This window comes from Acanthochromis polyacanthus, chromosome 21, assembly GCF_021347895.1.
Source record: "Acanthochromis polyacanthus isolate Apoly-LR-REF ecotype Palm Island chromosome 21, KAUST_Apoly_ChrSc, whole genome shotgun sequence".
NCBI lineage: Eukaryota > Metazoa > Chordata > Actinopteri > Pomacentridae > Acanthochromis > Acanthochromis polyacanthus.
In genome coordinates this window covers 16,327,136-16,347,051 of record NC_067133.1, presented here as the reverse complement: position 1 = coordinate 16,347,051, position 19,916 = coordinate 16,327,136, and the positions used below count along the sequence as shown (strand labels likewise).

At 38.9% G+C, this 19,916-nt stretch overlaps 1 protein-coding gene across 1 annotated transcript; it reads left to right on the top strand.

Annotated features, from left to right (window-relative positions):
* The first annotated feature begins 70 nt into the window (after positions 1–70).
* On the top strand, positions 71–9,955 carry arf2a (ADP-ribosylation factor 2a). Its single transcript, XM_022204655.2, has 5 exons — positions 71–198; positions 6,400–6,554; positions 6,697–6,807; positions 6,917–7,041; positions 7,889–9,955. The coding sequence occupies exons 2-5, from the start codon at positions 6,410–6,412 to the stop codon at positions 8,048–8,050; spliced, it is 543 nt and encodes a 180-aa protein (XP_022060347.1). The 5' UTR covers positions 71–198; positions 6,400–6,409; the 3' UTR covers positions 8,051–9,955.
* Positions 9,956–19,916: the final 9,961 nt, after the last annotated feature.

Genomic DNA, 19,916 nt, shown 5'->3' with positions numbered 1-19,916 from the left:
ATTTGACATCAGCATTCCGTCTCCACACCAGGTGGTGGCGCTGAGGCACAATTTTCACAGCTGCAATGACCATAAATGTAACGAAGAAGAAGATGAAGCGGAAGATGATGACGAAGAAGAAGAAGACGACGACGCCGGAAAACGCCATTTTGTTGTTGGACCGGACCGACGGAGAAGGATCGAGAAGCACTAGTAAAGGTAAAAATCTAATTTAGAAATATTAAACGGGTGTGTTTCGGGAATATAATTTACATTTACATAGTAGTAGAGGCCAAGAAACCGTTAACGTCTTCCGTGTTACTGTTAGTTTTAAGCTGCTGAAGCTTGAAGCCGGATACTTTAAAGTTCATTCGCTGTTTCCTTAGCACTTCAACTTTAGCACGACTATCTCGGCTTTGGAAGTTAATTTCTTTAAAATTGAATGATGAATACAAAACCCTTGATGAAGTATGATGAGAAAATACACGTGGTAGTTATTATTAGTGTGTATGAACTTTTGCATTGCAAATGTTAGCATTAAATTGGTGTTGATTCCTGAAAGATGCCGAAGCTAGCAAGCTAACATAACCGAGCTGTCACTTATCGTTAAGACCAGTCAGCTTCTCCTTCAGCTGTACTGCCAGCTCTCACACGAATTTAAAAGAAAATGAAAATTTGTGAGCCTTCCAGCTACTGAGTGCCAGCTACTGACACTCAGCCGTGTCACTTTAATAACAATCAACAAACAATAAACACGTAAACCCAGCATTTGGTTTCATTTGCGATATTCAACTGATTGAGATTAACAGCATCATCACTGTAGGTAATTTGAAGTATATCAAAGACCAGTCAGCTTGAAGCTGATGTTTAACTTGTCATAGCATCGTTAAATCCGTTTGTACTTCTCATTTCATCTTCGTACCTTACACTTGAGTCACAGAGCTGATTAAGGGTGGGTGTCTAAACCTGGCGTTCCAGTTTAGCTGGTGATCCTGTTAGTGAGCTTTGCTTGTGGTCCAGGCCAGCGGGAAGAACTCGAGATGTTCTCAGTCGCAGATTCGTCGAATTGTGGCAGCTAAAACTCAGTGAAAACACACACGTTCAGTCCTCCTGTCATTTAGGACAATGTAAACCGCAGAGATTATTTAAAAAAAAAAAATAAAGGAGGAAAGGATATTCGAATTTTTCAAAAAGCCAAGATATTTGAGTTATTCACCTTAACCAGTCAGCCACAAACGATTACAGAGTATTAAACTACCATCAAATATGGATGTTATAGCCACAGATATTCCTGTTGGACTCTGCAGCTATATTTATATGTAGGCCAAGGTGAATTAAGAGCATGTCATCAGATCAAATTCTCTCAAACCATGCAATTCACTCTCAAGCCACACAAATCTCACCTTCAAATGTATAAATTACTGGCTCAAACTCTAACTCAATCTTTGTTTTCCAATTTCCAACCTCATCACAAATGAAAAGTAGAAACAACTCTAGATATGCTTTGCCATCCAGTTATCTTATAAGCTAGATAAGTTATAAGTTGCAATGTGTTACAGGTGTCAGTACGAGAGACAACCAGAAAGTCATTGTGGAAGGCGTTTTTAACAGTCGTTAATTATAGCTTTCCACTCATAACGCATGAACCAAAAAAGACAAACAATAGGTACCATTATTTAACTGGCAAACTTTTATGTTTGACATTTGAATGAGTTTTCACATTAATCAAGATGCCACTATCAAATAAGATTAAAGTCTTTCACTTTATTAACTGTATTAAAGTAGACTACATATTAGAAGAGGGAATGAGAAATTAATCACGTTATGCTATTTTTTTAATATCTTTGGATGTGGTACTTTACCTGTGGAAAATGAAACAAAAAACTTTACAAGGATTACAATAATATAACACAAATTAAAGAACACCTGCGTAGTATAATCACTCGGACTGTACTGGACTTTTAAGTATTCTAGTCTTCCAATGTCCTGCATTTGGCCTGAAATTCTCATTAACGCCACACCTTCTGTGGCTTTAAAAGTGTTTTACGTCATTTCTAAACTTGCCCTGGTGTATGAAGACAATCATTCCGTCACTGGAATGATCGGTATTTCATTTTACTGTGAACACTTGTTTAAAACTGTAAAGACATTTCAGTATGGTTATACTGTTTGGAGTATGTCTTTAGTCAGTTTTAAAGCAGTCTGCCAGCATGTGAAAAGTGTGCTAAAGATATGCGTTTTTTTGCAGGTGGTTGAGTAGGAATGAGAAACGAGTTTGTGAATTGTCATTTATTGTATTTTGTAAGAAGTGAAAAAAAAGTTTCACAGTTTGATCCACATTGACTGCTCTGAGTGCGTATTGTTGACAATGTGGCGTGAGTTTGTACCTATGCATTTTAGCTTGATGCAAATCAAACTAATGTGTGTTGTAGTGGTGGAAGACTGCTGTGTGTTTTGGTGAGCAAACCCCAGTAAAGCTTGAAGCTCTACTCTGGATCTGCTCCAGTGAATGCACAGACTAACACACAACACAACAGTGGATGTGCTTCTGTGTTGTGGGTTTTGCTCGGTAAGACAATAATTAGTTTTCTGGCTCGTTATTAAATAGGCAGCGCTTGCCAGTGTTAAGCTGTGACTATCACCAGTTGACATAGGCGTGTTTCATGAGTCATCATTAGGTGTTAAACAAGTGACGGTATGAAAAGGATCTAAACGTATGAAGCGGGATGTTTGTCAAATCAGTTGGTGGCACGAGGAAGACGCTAGTCGTATATTTATACCACTGGATAGAATCCTCTCCCTGTACTTGATAAATATGTGTGTTTGCCGGAAGGTATTGTTTTCAGCTGCATGGTCTTGCTTGCTTGTTTGTAACGATTTGGTTTCCGTGCGATAACTCGATAAAATATTGATGTAGCCTCACCATATTTGGTACACAGGTGTACCATAATAAGACACAGGTCAAGTTCGAATTTGGTGACCGTGACCTCATTTTCAAGGTCACAGGGGTCATCTGTGTCGCCGGGCGGTCCAAGTTTGGTGAAACTTCTTGTTCTTTTTCATTTTCTTTTTTTGCCAACGTGTTTAGTTTTGCCGTCTGTAGATTTTGACATGTACAGGGTTATTCAAAAGGAATGAACCAATTTCATTACACAATATTTTAATAAGGGAAAGCAACAGAAAACTCCAGCCAAGTCACAAGTATTTTACCCACAATCATTATTTGATGTTGAAGGTCATCAAAAGACATCGAATAACAACAGCGATCAACTCAGGGGATCGTGATATGCTGATAAGCATAAGAAAGGAATTTTCTTATCGCATTGATGTTGCTCGTGCTGCAGGTGGTGGCCACACTGAACATTTGTAAGACAGGAAATAAAAGTTGACTGAGTAGAATACGGTTCTTTCTTTTTGAACAACCTTGTATATAGACTTTATTAACAAGTGATGTTTGTTTTCAACGAGGCCTTCTTTATCTCGTCACACTTCACACACACAGTCAGGCCTGGTCATGGCGAATTTGCCAGTGGAACATCTGATTACCAGTTAAACTGGAACACCTGCTAAGTCATACATGACCTGTTCATCTATTAATAGATGAAGAGGTCTATTAAGAAATAGATTAAGTTTTATTGCTCCATAGACATTATTTTGCACATTTTTTCCTACTAAAATCTTTCTGGTAGAAGTGACTCTGTTACTTTAAAAGATAATTTAAAAATTGTGCTTGATTAAAAAAAGACACTAAGTTATTCTGAGTATTTTTCTCAGCTCCTATAGGACTCTTCTAACCCTCTGGATGAAACACAGAAATCCACTGAATGATGGAAAAGATATATACCTGCTCCTCAAGCTGCCACTCTGTTTTCTATCTATGTAGGCCATCTATGTTTTGATTTGGAGTTACATTGATTCTACTCATTTGAATGGATGGTTACCTCCCTCACATTAATACAACAGGGGGACAAACTGGGTGTAAAAGTTCTGTTTAAATAATGGAAGACTTAGGTTTAAACACACAACTTTTATATGTTTGCAAAGATGTCCTAAAATTATCCTGTCAGTTTTAATTCAAGCCTAAAAATTCCCAAACTTCTAATGCTTCTTCCCCCATACTGTCCAAAACTTGGAACAATATCTCATCTTGTTTGCAGTAACAGGAACATGTCAGTTCTGTTTATTCCAGGAAATACTTTTTAATTATTTGACAGCACTTCCTCAGTTGTCTGAAAAGTTGAGTGCTAAACCCTGTATGAAAAAGTATGTGTCTGGAAATACATGGTAGCTTGCGAGGTAATGGTTACTTTAATTTTCCATTTACCTCTAATCCATTGAGGCTATGTGTGCCATAGCTGTGAATTCTACAATCTAGTCTAATCAAGCCCTTTTACGGATGGACTTTTCACCTTAACTTGCTGGTGTTGTTTACAGTTGACTTGATTAACTCAAACAAACCTTCGTTAACTTTTATGGTGCATTTAATGGGTAGTTTGAGGACCTCTTCATGTGGTGGAATGGTCTGACTTTGGTGTGTTCCTGCCATATGATCAGCCTCAGCTGCTGGTCACAAGTACATAGTGTATCTGTGAAATACTGCATCGTAGCATTCCCACTAACAGCTTCTCTACATAGTAAGTTTTTCAGTTGTTTGTCTTGCCTATCAACAGACGTTTATATTTTAATCAATTCAGCGGTGGAAACTTACCGTCTAACTTGTCACAGTTTACTGGTACTGGACACCCATTGTTATGAGCCAAAGCATTCTTTTATTCAAGTCTCTTTTCCTCTATTTTACATGCATAGCTAACTGCAGTGATTGTGTGATAGGTGCTGGTCACTTTCAAAATGCTTGTGACCTACAACTTAATACAGCCCCTGAAGGCATCCTGCGAAGACGCAAATGAAGCACCAGAGTTGCTGTTGCTAATCTACTACTGTGTAACAGACGATATTCAAACATCCGGCTTTGTAGCAGCCATCTAGTCAATGTTGTTTTTTTTAAAAAACTTTTTATTTTCACGTTTTTCACTCTAGTCAGTGGTTTAAGGCCTGTTTCAGGATATTCCTAAAATACTAAAATTAGAACATTTTCTTTAAAACTCTCCTCTAAGCTTTCCCAGATAAGTTTACAGAATCAAATCTTAAAAAAATATTCAAATAAAAGAAGGAATAAGAAAGATGTTTCACAATTGGCAGTTCTGATTTTAACCAATATTCCCTTTGCAGCTGCAGTGTAGTTTAGGTTGACCATCGTTTTCAACTATCCAAAACATGAATGGTGACTCACTCGTTCTACATTCCTGCTTTTTGCTTTTGAACATGAAGAATGTGCTCTGTTTTGCTTATTGGTGCTTGTCTCTGTTGCAGTCTTCTCTTGCACACACATTGTATCGGACAGCTGAGCAAAACCAGCTGAGACATGTTGTCTTTTCGATGTCAACAAACATTGTGCAAAAGTCTTTAAATCCCTTCCATCCACGCAGGTAGGAGGTTGCGAAAAACAGGTACAGCAGCCGATTTAGGAAATTAATGGGTTGCTACTGTCTTCTGATCGTGTGTAGACCAATAGGTTAATCAGATAGTGGGAAAAAAAGCACTTTATAGCGTTGTTTTAAAGATACTCTATAAGTAAAGTTGTTATTATTCACTAATTGCGAAGTTCTTCATCTTTCTTTCGTAGATGGTAGTTTATGTGTGGAGAACTGTGTTTTGTTTATTTATTTTACATTGGTTTCTGTCTTTCTGTTTAGTTTTTTTTGCAACATAACTCGTCGGATTTATTCTGCTTTATGCTCTGCCTTGTGAAAAGGGAGTGTAATTGCCAGTTGGTAGTAATAGCTTGACAGTCTCATGCTAAATGTGGTAATTTTACAGAGTCTAAGTAGCTAATTTGGCACTGCTTTGTCATAAGGCAGCAGAAAGATGAGGGTAATGGTTTGTATTGAGTCTTGTTTACCTCAGCACTTCCTCATCATCATTAGCTTGTTAGCTGCTTGTGGAAGACTCACAGCTTCTGCATTCTTGAAAAGCAAACTTTCTGTTGTCTTTTTTTCATTAGAACGGCTGGGAGGAAGTTGGGGAAATGACAAGTACTTTTTACAGTCATTGAAATGCACATAATGATGAGTACAGGGAACAAAAACAAATAACTTTTTGACCTGATGTAAAGAGAAACGATCGGTAATTAAAAAAAAAAAAGAAATGCGAATCAATTCGCTGATTTGTCAATTCAGAAGCTTTAGTGTTTAGTGCTGCCTGTTGCAACAGTGCAGTGAAACAAAACCCTGAAGTTATTCTTGAGCCAGCAACGATGGCTGCTTTGGGGAGACGGTAAAACGTTCATTGTCTTTGTGATTCTTTGCAGTTTGGTACCACATTTTCAGAAACCTGACAGCTCAATATTGTGTTTTTCTGCAGGTGAGCCAGGATGGGGAATTTCGCTAGCCTGTTCAAAGGCCTCTTTGGCAAGAAAGAGATGAGGATCCTGATGGTAGGACTGGATGCTGCTGGAAAGACTACCATCCTGTACAAGCTCAAACTGGGAGAAATTGTTACCACCATCCCTACCATCGGTAAGGCCTCTCCTGCATCATTTCTGAGAATTTTATAGCTTAACCTACACATGGACGGATACCTTGAAGGCTGCACAGTGTGACCAGTTAGACATGTCAAACTCTTGTCTCACTCCTCTTTTCCCCTTCCCTTCTTCTGCAGGTTTTAATGTTGAGACGGTCGAGTTCAAGAACATCAGTTTTACAGTGTGGGACGTTGGCGGTCAGGACAAGATCAGGCCACTCTGGAGGCATTATTTTCAAAACACACAAGGTAAGAGACATTTCAGGTTTCCACTTTGTCATCCAAACATCAGCCCCTTATTGGCTGAAGACCCCTGTCCACCTCTGCTATACAAACCTCGCCTCTTTTCCATTTTCAGGCCTCATCTTCGTAGTGGACAGTAACGACAGGGAGCGAGTGGGTGAGGCGAAGGAAGAGCTGTTGCGAATGCTGGCTGAGGACGAGCTGAGGGATGCCGTGCTGCTTGTGTTTGCCAATAAACAGGTGAATTTTTTAGCCGTATGTAAACTGACTTTAGATGAGAACATGTAGGCTTATTGAGAATTCCTCAATGTGATTTCTTTTTGGCTTTTTACTTATATCAAAAGCACAGACTGGATTATGTGGATCACTTTTAATTTTGAATAAGTCTAGAAACTAAATTAAAAGTGCCTCATCTTGCACACATTACTTAGATCATATTGCAGCATAAGAAGTAGTTACAGAACATACATGAAAGACTTTAACTCAGTGGAACCTGAGCCTGAATGTCTGTCGTGTGATTGTTGTTTGTATCAGAATCATGAACGTTTTAGTTGCGCTGAGAAGTTTAAATGAGACATTTAGGGTGAAGGGATTTTGAAGAAATATCACAATTTGACTTTTACTTGACTTGGAAAATTGAAGATCCAACAACTCTTCCCGCTTTCAGTTTCACGCTATGATAGTGTCATTTTATTTGATTTTTTTTCAGAACATGTCCTTCAAATGTAGCAGTGGATTTTGGAGTTTAGAAAGTTTAAGGTTAAAGTGAAGGGCAACACAGAATAATTCACCAGTAACAATGCAGGAAGACTCACAAGACTGGTCCATGGATCTATTGTCCTGGTGCTTACTGGCAGAGTTCCCAACTCACGCCATGCAACTGCAGTCACATGTTCAGCATTTAGCGAGTCATGTGAATGCCGGCCACAGTTTCAGCTCTCTGCTTACTTTGCTTTTATTTCACAGTGCACTGCTACTTAAGATAACTTAGGCAGGATTAACAAACGAGTCCTCAAACCAATCTGTGGCAATCCCAACGTGGAATGTTCCTCTTGTTAATGAGGGGTTTTGTTTTCTGCTCTTTCAGGACCTGCCCAACGCCATGAACGCAGCTGAGATCACAGACAAGCTGACCCTGCACTCCCTGCGCCAGCGCAACTGGTATATCCAGGCCACATGCGCCACCAGTGGAGACGGTCTCTACGAGGGTCTGGACTGGCTTTCGAGCCAGCTAAAGAACGCAAAATGATCCATCACTCCGCCTCCCTGTCTGTCAGCTCAGTCTGCAGTGTTCTGGGAGACAGCACTGGTCTCGGTCTCACTCTCTCCTCTCTTTTTCTCTAATTCCTCTGCAGCGTTGGACCTTTGGCCAGTGCTCCCCCTGCATCTGTGTACTGTACGGGTGTGTTTGGATGAGCATTTTTGAATGAATGTATGCATGTGTGTGCGAGCTAAGTGGGAGCAGCCCTGCTGTGCCTTGAACACAGTTAGCTCTCAAAGTCACCTCATTCCTCCAGTGCCGGCACATCCAAAGGTACTGGTTTTCACAAAGCAAAGACCAGCGCAAGATGTTGAGTGCTGTGCGTCGTCTCTCAAAATATATTTGCAAAGAGAAAAAACCAAAAGGTAATAGTTCCGTTATTATATCTGCTAGTAACATAAAGGCCTTTTTGATAACTGTTGATTTAGCCTGCAAAGACACCCAGTAAACTAAAATGTAACCTCTGTATGTTTGGTCAAATAAAATATGAGATCTGACATCCTGAAGCAGTTCACATTCTTTTGATAATTTTAGGCATCAAGGGTCAAAAAGATCAAGTCAGACATTCAGTTTTTCTGATTCCTGTAGAGAAAGTTTCCTCATTTGTTGAAGTTTCTCCATAGTTTTAAAGTTCAGCTCAGTCCCAATTTGTTTCTGAAATTAGGTCCTGTGGTTTTCACACACAGGATTAGAAGATCCATTATGCCTGGGTCTACAAACGGCAATAAATGTTGCAGCGCATGTTTACATATGTGGAGGAGTGTGAGTGTAGCTACTGCGTCCTTGGTGGATGCATGTGTCCTCGGGGGGACTGTGTGGGTTTTCGTTACACCCGGTCCTTTGGAACGATGAGGCCCGTTTTTAGAGTTGCTCCCACTCTGGCTTTATATTTACTGGTAGACAGATTTTCTCGTGTATGTAGTTCCCTGGGTTAACGTCTGTTTTCTATTGTTTTTTTTTTTTTTTATAATAATGTTAGTCTTGCATGACCTGGTTTACTTTAGCATGAGCCTGACGTGCCAGGTGTGCCCTCCTTTTTGAGTTAAACGCTCTCGGGACCAATTGGTTGGCCTCAGAAAGGGGCTCATTGTGTTCAGTTCGGTTTTGGTTTCGCCGGTTCTCGTGTTTTCCAGCGTACGCACACATACTTCTGACCACACAGTCAGCGCTGTGATGGACGGTACATTTTAATCAGAAGTGCATCAATCAGCTCTGTAAATGCTTCAGGCTTCATGGTGTTTTCTGTGCATGCAGCTAGGGCGTGTTGTTATTTACATCCAATTATACAGTTTGCACAACCCCATCAGCTTGCACAACACAGGCCAGTGTGAAAACAGCAGTTTATCTCGACGCAATAACCCTCGCCACCGCTCTACACCAGCAGACAGTTACAATGTGCAAGTACGAATGTTCAACCAGCAACAGAATAGTTTCCACTCGCACCCACTGATCCCAAAGGCTCCCATGATTACTAAACACACAGCCCCTTACTAACTGAAGATGACTCTAAGGTCATAATATCACGCTGACCTCAAAAGGGAGTTTCATGTTCCCTTTTTGTTTTTCTACAACTGGATGTTTAGATGTATCTTTTGAAAGTCGTGTAACTGAATGACTAATCTTTTTGGCTTTCTTTGTCCTTTTATGTTATTTTTCCTTCGTAGAGACATAATCTGGTAAACGGCAAGAGATACAAATGTATATAGAATCCTGTATTTCGACTTGACATCATCCACCTACCTTTGTTCAGATGTGAAGCTTTAATTTCCAAAGTTGTTTCTGTACAAATGACATGGTATGTGCATATGTATTTCTTAATTACCTTTTACGCTTTTTTTAAACTCATCTTGTAACATCTGATAAATGCACTATAATAAAGAGATCTCTATTGTACACCATCCTTGGTGGGCCTCTTTAATGTATGGGCAATTGAATTCCTTCACAGTTCACTTACGGGCAAATCGTAGTTTGGATTCAACATGATTTCTGCCACTCCCGTCAAAATTTACATTTTAATATTTTCAGTAATAACCGTTGTCATCCTGCGGGTCAAATTGACCCGTTTTAAAGTTTGAAAATGTGAGGGAAAAAACTATATTTTCACAGTGAAAACTTCTACATTTTCAACATTTTGGGAATTTTTTTTTTGTGCAAAAAAATAAATGCTAAAACAAATGTTTCTTTAAGAATATTTGGGGGAAAAATCTGAATGTTCTCAAAGAAAATATTAGAACTTTCACTGAGATATATATATATATATATATATATATATATATATATATATGGAATCACTTTAAATATTTTTTAGGATTTTTTTGGGAAGGTTGTTATTCCTTTTTTGAAAATATTTACATTATATTTATTTATTTTATTTTTATTTCTTGCCAAATTTGGGTTTAAAAATTTTTTAAGGGAAACTTTTAAGGATTTTTTGGAATTTTCTTCCTGAAGATTTTGCAATTTAAAAAAAAAAAAATTGGGTAATATTTTGCTGAGTTTTGGAGTTTATCCAGACAAGGGAACATTTTTTTTTTGGTGCCTGTAAATGAAGGCAACAGGAGGGTTAAAGATGTAGCAGGTGTCAGTATGAGAGTCCTTTCTGTTCTTGTTTTCCTCATAGACTCCATGTAAAGCAGTTTTCTTTCTTTCCAGTAAAATGTGCTGACTCTTCTCTGACTCCTAATCCTGAATGAGCCACCTGTCCATCAGCTGGCTAAAAAACCAAATCTATCCTCCTAGGCTGTTTCAAAGCCCAAAATGTCAGAATTACTGCTGTCTTAGTCTCTAAAAACTGCTAATAAATCAGCTTCATTATCATAATGATTGCCAGAACTGGTGCTACCGCTGTTAATTATAATGATTGCACAAATATGAGGATTAATGTCAAATATTCCAAGTGTTTTAAGATTAAATGCGGTGTTGTAGCTCCTCCTTTTAACCACTGGAGGGCACACTCACCATAATCATACTTTCAATAGTCAGCGTCAGTTTGTTACATTCACCTTAACATCAGACAGATATGAACATCTCTAGGAAAGAGAAATTAGACCTCTATTACTAAAAATGTTCTTTAATGAATACATTTTTCACCTATTTCAAATGTCGCTGTTGCAACATGTCATAATAACACACATAAATTGGGCATTAGGTGCAGTTTAGAGAAGTTAAATGACAAAATTGTGAATGAAATGATCCACCTGGCCTCAGATCAGACATCAAACACTGTCCTGACCTTCACGGAAATCATTCTCAGACAGGCCGAGCTGTCACAGGCCCCGGGGTATTAGAGCTTGTAGTCTGCAGAACTGGACTGATGAAGGCTGACGTTCACTGCAGGACACCAGCGGTGAAGATGAGGGTTTATTCCTGACGGTCGGAGAGCCGGCAGACCACTGTTCACCCTCCTTTTCCGCTCCGTCTGAAATTCAGGTGGCCAATTCTCCATAGAGTTGTTACCTTGGAAACAGCACCTTATGTATTTATAGAGAGCAACAGAGCAGACATGGCAGAGGAAGAGAAGGGGACCTGACATGGACCGTGATGCAGGTTTTCATTTAGCTTAGGAGATGGTGTTCGAATTTTTATTTGCTAAGATGAAGCTGTGATCACACTGAAGAGAAATCTCTTCTCACCTTGCATTAGCAGACCTTTATTTTGGAATTATGACCTGATCCTGTAATACTGTCATTCTGAAAGATCCTGCTTTGTAGTTGTGTCTACACTGAGGTCCACTATGGATCTGAATCACGTTCACCGGCTCTACATATTTGCCATCTATCCCATCTCTGTGAACCATCTCTCTCATATGCTGCCGACTATCAAATAAAAGCTGAAATAACCTGGAATTATTTTAATAAGATATGCAGACTCACACTCTCCCCTGCACACACACACACACACACACACACACACACACACACACACACACACACACACACACACACACACACACACACACACACACACACACAGAGGGTGCTGCACTTGACCTTTGGCAGGTGCTCCACCGCTAAATCTCACCTTGGAGTGTGACATCACACTCTGTAGTTTCACAGCACATTAAGCCCCACCCCAGCATGACATCTACTTTTCAGCATCCCTCTTTGTGCTAACATTGTTATTTCTCTCTGACTTCCTGTCATAGAAAGTACATTTACTCAACAGCTGTACTGGAGTTTGGTTTGTCCTTTTAAAATGTCTGTTTTACTGCTACGTTATTTAAACTGTAATAGGCTTTCATCGGTTGCATTTGTCTGACTGTTTTAATCACTTGTTACTTTCAGATTATGTTTTTGCATGAAAACCATCAGACAAGCTTATAAAATTCGACGCTCTCCTAAAAGATTAAACCAGCAGATCCTGATCTTTTTAGTCATGTGACAAAAAAAAAACAGTGTTCTTGTTTTTTTCCCCCATAACATTTCAAATGTAGACCCAAGACCCAAGAGGCTAAAGTCTCCAGTATTTCAGAAATAATGAAAATATTTGGCAGAATTCTAAAAGATGCGAGCAGGTTTTCATGGCAAAACCTTGTGTTTTCCCTCTTTTCTAGACTTTCATCTTTTTACCTTTTTGAAGGGTGCTTGGCTATAATTTATCCACCCTTAAAGTATTAAAATGCCCTCAGACTTGACAAGGAAACAGGTAAACGCTGCTTGTGTAATGGTGCATTCATATGAACAATCTAATAATGAACCAGTCACAGGTTATTTTTCTGCACATCCACTCCTTTCAGCACATTTTTCCTATAATATGTCAGGCCTTTCATCTACATTCAAATGCATTTACATTGTTCTGGAGCTACTTTCAGTGAAATAAAGGCTTTCTGTAATTGGTCCACCACTGATGACCTCCATCCCACGGGAGAGAGAGGCTCCAGGCCATTATTTTTCATTGATCAGCTGTAACAATGAGGAGGATCAATCAAGGGGACAGCGGTAACGAATTGTAAAAGGGCAGGAAAGCTGCGTATCTGTTTTAGGGTAATTGCTGTAAATGTTTGCTGCAGCACACATATGTGGGCCTTTAAATCTTCATTTCCGCTGTGGATGCTTGTACGTGTTAACATCAGTGGTGGCTTGGCATGCAGCAGTCACAGAAGGTGCTCAGCAGTGTGCCTGAGGCTGGGCTGGTATTTTACCGTCCACCCGCCCACGCACAAGTCCAAAGAAAAAGAGTTCACTAGTCACTACACCTTTCTAAAAGACCAGCCGTCTCTAGCTTTTCACATCGCCATGGAAACACAGGATTCGTCCACTTGATTGGCAGTGGATTAACACTTAGGCCAAGAAAAGAACACGTTCACTTTACATAGCTGAATTTATGAAGACAAGAAATGAGCAAAATCCTTTAATATGGATAAAATGTTTCCAATAAATGTAGATGCGTTGAATGAGATGGAAAACTTTAACTTTCTCTTCAACTTCTTGTTGAGGTTTTACTGTATGAACAGTCATGGTGATCCATAGGAGGACCTAGTTAGATGTGGAGGGATCTTGAATTCAGATTCTTTACTTATATCAAAGTACTGGTAGGGCAATGAAAAGCACCCTGTTAGAAGAGAAGTCCATTATTCCTAATTATATGTTGCGGTCTGGCTCCTTCGGAAGGGTCGCAATTAATCTCAGACGCTTTGGCATGATTAATGTGGCAGGAAGGAAGAAAAACAAAGCTACTGCCACACCAAACTGAATTCTTTTTCTCTTATCTCTGCTTGTGTTGTGAAATATTGCACAAGTTTATCTCTTTTAGCTTCTATTTAAGATGAAACTAATCAATAGTTATTTAGAAGGAAATAGAAACTCATCAATCAATCAATCAATCAATCAATCAATCAATCAATCAATCAATCAATCAATCAATCAATCAATCAGTTACACTTGATTTAAAGAGCATTTCTCATACAAATAGAATGTAACACAATTTGCTTTACAGAACAAAAAGGGAAAAACTTTTTTATGTACCACTCTCCTCCAATAAATTATGTTTTTTATACTATGTGAAATAAATCTCAGAAATTTGCAGTGAGGAAATGCCTCAGATACATTAACACACAAAAATAACCCCTAAATAAGTGTTAAAAGACTGATAAATATGCTGAAATGTATCAATAAATAGACAAATAAATGATACAATGCTTCCAATGATGTGGACCCCAATAACGTCTCTCATTTTTCTGACTTTAGGTACAAATAACAGGCCATTATCAGTAAATCTGAGGGGTTTAAAGGTCAATCAAGACCATTAAGAGTTCTATAAACCACAAAAAGGATCTTAAAATGAATTCTAAAGCTGACAGGCAGTCAGTGCAGCGACTCTAAAATTGTTTTTTTTTTTTTCTGTCTGGGTTCACAGAAATCCGAAACTGCTTTTTTGTAAACTTTTCACGTTCCAAAAACTTTGGGAATCACTTGTTTAATTTTTAATATTTAATTATATTTTATTTTTTTTCTTATTTTTTATTTATTTTTAATGTAAAAGCTTAAATTAAATGTAACCTTTAAGCACAATAGGACTATATAAGTGAGGTGGAGTTTAAAAAAAATGCAATACTTCTCTCTCAAATGAAGTACACTGCAAGTTAGCAGAAATTGTAAATGTCCTAATGTCCAAACACGTGCAACATCTTCATTTTGGAAGAACAGAGAGCGTTGCGTCATGGGAGAACTGTAGCACTCCCGCCTGAACTGATACACGGTGCGTTAGGCGACATATATCCAACGCACCCTGTCAGGTGAGGAAATCCATTTCAGCTGTCATGGCTGCTTTTACGCATTTCCCAAACACTTGTTCCAGGAACACGTTGTCGAGGAAATTGATGTGTTTGCGCATGCTCCGCTGCTTATCAGTCCCCCGGTCAGCTGTCAGCCTCAAAGCCACTAACAAGCCATGGCGGAGTATTTATGGCCTAAGGTAGGAGTTTGTTTGTTCTAATTACTGTGCGTAATGGTGCTGGATGAGCTGCCAACTCCAGACATCACAACAAAACATTCAATAAATGCAACACAATGAAAGAAATGTCGAGTATATCGTTTTATGGCCTCCCAGATCAGTCTGATTAGAAGTGATACTTCACAGAAATAGAAAGCAGGTTGACAATGTTTATGAAATATCACCGTCTTTTGAAATATGTTCCCTGTACTCTTCAAAAGAACCCTATAAAATCCACTATGTTGCTAGTTTTTGAGGGAAAGATCTTCTTCTACACTGAAAGATTCGAAGTTTGATGAAGATAAAAGAAAATATTGCCATGTTAGCACAAGTGGCAGTCGGTCTGAACAATTTCAGACCAAAGAAAAATGAACAATAAAAATAAGTCATTCCAAAATTGGAGGACATTTTACGTCCCACCCATCAGATTTCAAATAATCCACATACAAAATACTAAAACAAGCAGTTGCTGTGTAAATTTACTTGTCCTGAGACAAATCTAAAAAAATATATAAATAAATAAGAGGAAAGAATGTTTGAAAATATTTTTTAAAACACCACATAAGTCTGGAGTTCCCAGTAAAATGCCATTTTTCTCTTGTCCCACCCCTATGATGACCAAATAGAATCTCAAATAAAATGGTTGATGTCTCCTGTAATTGTGGGAACTGTTTTTTAATCAGTGTAATATTTTAAATAATAAATATTCTGCATGGAACGCGTCCCACAACAAGCCTGTTAGCATAACCTTTTCAGAAGAAAAAGACAACAGTGAATCACATGATACACTGGAATTAACATCATCAAACAGTTTTCCAAACGAATGGGTAGAGCAAAGCCATGTCTTTTATTTTTCATAATTTCATAACATTGTCAGCCTTGATTGAATGTCTAACTCTGTCTCATGCAACCCTGTTATATTATCAGGATAAGAGAAATTCTTTGTACTTTTTTCTTGACTTTTTTTCCATCGGTAAGTTTGGTCCTCTTACTGATGGAAGTCCTCTTGGTCAGCAGTAACAGCTAGTTAAATATCAGGCTTCTATTGCTGAGAAAACGCAAACATTAGCATGGATTAGCAACCCTGTTCCTGTGATTAGAGCAAGGTTAGCAAACAACAAATAAAACATGGAACAAAAATTTTACTATTGCTCTATAAGCTGAGCCAATCAAGCCTTTGATAGTTTACCTATTATTGACAAATATGTAGCAGAAAATTGTAAAAGAGACAATTTGTTTTTTAAAGGGTTAGGGTTAGGAATTTGGCCCAAATGTCCTCCAATTCTGGAATGACCCATAAGTCAAACATCTGTCAAATATTGCACCCATTTCCTGTGTCAGAAAATCTTTTCACATTCAACTGATTAGTTAAAGCCTCAAATTTGTGTGTAAGTGCAACAACTTGATAAATTAACTTGTGTTGGCTATTCTTTTAGTGCTTTTGCAGCATGTTTCCTACCTTTTATTTTGGTCTCGAGCAGAGAGCAGTCATGCATATTACAATAATAAAGGAGTGCAATGTGAAATGACTAAGAAGGCTAATGTAGTGTAAAATCTTGTTTTGTTTTTTCTTCGTGTCTTTTATTTCATGCATTACTGATATGCTGGGTGATGCTATGGATTGTACAGGATGGGCAAAATAAGAATCGGCTTCTGCCTTTTTCGGTTACAGAACTTGTAAAAGCTATTATTGTATATACATATATATATATATATATTTTGGGGGGCTTTGTTTTTTGGGGTTTTTATTTGTTTTGTTTTCTTTTGCTTTCTTTTTTTATCTTGTTTTCTTTTTGTGAGAGAAGGAAATTCCTGTAGGAATGTATTATATTTTTTTCTTTTTGTTTGCTGTGGTTTTGTAACTGAAATGAACCATTCATTCATTCATTCATTCATTCATTCATTCATTCATTCATTCATTTATATTCTCTTTAGGGATGCAAATGTTTCTGCTGTCTTGCCCATAGTTCAGTCTGTGCCAGGGATTTCTGTGAATCTTATGTATTTTAGTCTTATCTGCTTCATGGCTGCTCTGCTTCGGCCTGCTGCTGCATCTCAAGTGGTTTTCTGACTTTTTTTTTTTTTTTATCAACATCAGGGGGCAGCCGCTGCTCCGGGGCCCCACTATATTTGATAATCACAGTGTATTTCCCTGGTGGGCTCGGGTGCCTTTCAGAGGAATGGCCTTATAGTAATACCTGCCCAGACCGCACACAGCACTGTAGATTCCACATTAAAGTCGGTGTCGGGTTATGTATCTAAAGCAGTTTTTGGCAGGCGATCACTACGGCCGCTCTTTGTGATTTGGCTGTGGCTCATTGTCTTTATTGTTTTTTGTTATTTCAAAGGGATGAAGTGAACTAGCTGTGCAAACGTTTCAAATGGTTAGATGATAAATGTTTTTCTTGTAATTGGAACAGTCGTGGTTCAGTGTGTGTTGAAGGGTGACGGCAGATGAAGAGAAGTGATTTTCATCGTTGCAGACATTTCCGCTTATACCTCTTATCCTTGGATGCAGAGGAGTGGCTCTGTATGTGCAGTGCCTTTGGATAGTGGTCTGAAGGTCATAATGAAACATACGCAGCCGTGTACTTATGTGCATATGGAGTGTTGGCATGATTGAGCTGCTATGACACTTCTGTTTTCTATATACAGTAAGCACACCTTTACCTCTCTCCTGCCCACCAAGGTTGTCTTGTCTTCCTGCATCCAAGTCACGCCATCATTGACATTCCTCCCCAGCCCCCTCTAATAACCTCAGATGGCCGGTTTCCACTGAAGCGAGGGCAGATCTATTGTGCCACCGAATGTACTGAAGGGTTTCTGGGTCGATGAGCTCTCACAGCTGAGATGAAGAGAAGGAAAGAGGACAACCAGGACAAACTGGGTTCCTTTAACTCCTTCGGGACGGACCCAAAAATTTCCTCCAAGAATCTAAAATTTGTGGTCTTAAAAAAAGCTGCATCGTTTTTAGACGAAGCGTCCTCATCATCCGCTCTGCAATATGGTCAGTTCCGGAGCCAGCAATAAAACAGCAGCTGTCATTTTATGAGAAAACAGTGGCGGTGTGCTCATCAGCTCCTCGGAGCTACTTACTCAGCAGGTTGCACCTCTGCAATGCTTGCTGCTCAGTAAAATATACGAGCCCTGAAGCAAAGCGTCGGCCCTCCCTGATCTCCAGTGTTATTTCCTTAAAGGATGTATCGGGCAGGAATGTGGTTAGCGGTTTCACAAATGATGCAGATGACAGCAATCAGCTCAGTTTGCCAGCTGCAGTGTATTTGAGCTGATAATCTATGAGACCCACTGCGGCGGCTTTATGCATGTTTACAAGCACACAGCATGAAATATGGCCTCACAGCAGTGGTATATAAGGAGTAATAAAACTTAAAGTTGGCATATATGTATATATATATATATATATATATATATTTTCCCTGTCAAGCACGCATGCTTGGAGTGAGACGTTCTGTGTCAACACACTGTATATCACAGGAAATGGAGTGATGAAAAGCCACTGCAGGATCAATGTAAATAGTGGAAGACGTGATCTTTTGTGATGCTGAGATGTTGGTGAAGTTTATGGCTGTATGAGCTGATCATGATCGCCTGAATGCACCGTTGATTTGGCTCTCTGTGTGGCCAGACATGTCTTGTTTTGGGGAGTACCATGCTCCAGGGAATGTGCTTTAATACTAGTGTAAGATAACGGTGTCCTTTATTTTGGCAATGCAATACTCAAATGTAGGTTCCTCATATCCAAAATAAGGGTAGCTGATTTGGTACAGGTGTCCAACTGCACGTTAGGCAAAACAAACCTAAAAATTCCCCCCCACCATGTTTCACTGTGCGGTGTCATTTTCTCCCCTGTTTGCCTCCTTACATACACCCTTCTGTTTATCCCATATCCCGTATTAAATATTCATGGGCAGATATCTGGGCTCAGCTGAAAATGCAGTATGAAAACAAATACCTGGGAAGGTTTCACACGTAAGCAGAAGTCTGTCGCTTTTCATGCGATTTTTGTGCTTTCGGGGAAGTTTACTTGTGCTTCTTTAAAACAAATATCATACAATGCATTTTCCAGTGTCTGCTTGGCAACATAATTCCCTCATTTACCACCACAGTAAAACAGTAACCACACTATGAACAACTTTTAACTTTTTGTTTCCCCCACATGAAATTGATAAAGATGGTATATGCACAGGCCTGCAGTGTATAGTTTCAGCTTCGAGATTACTAAGTGCACATCACAGGAAGTGCTATGTCAAGAAAGGCAAATGAACTCGCGTATATCATGTTACAAATTGTGTTGCTGCTTGATACAAAAAAAGCACCTTGCATGGTTCTGATTATCTCTGTAATCTACAAGAGCAGTCTGTCACATAGTTACTCTATTTTTAGGATGTTTGGTTTCACGAAATTTTGTTCACAAGATGCAGAGTTTGTTGTTGGCATACACGTTCTACATGAGAACAAGAAATAAGCAAAGAACAGGACCGAAACACTGAGAATGTTTGGTTGCAAAAAGAAACATAATGTCAGTTGTATAGCTGCACAATTCATGGAATATGAATCCTAATAATGACTTTAGTCTCTTGCAATTAAATACACATTATAACAGATCAATCTGATATATAAAACAGCCATGTAGCAGGGTAAATCTGACATTACAGTGCATTATTTGACTTTCCAAAGTAAATTTTGGTCGCCTGCTGTTATGCAATAACAGAGTGGAGACTAGAGGCTTCTCTGTGCACAGCCATCTAATTAGCATCAGATATACATAGGCGTTTAGGGAACATCAATAAATTGTGGTGTCTATTGATTAGCAAATGTTCTGCAAGTGAGACATTTTGGGTACAGTTTTATTTATATTTTGCCTCCAGGAGATGCAATAAATTCAGATGAAGAAGAACCTTAA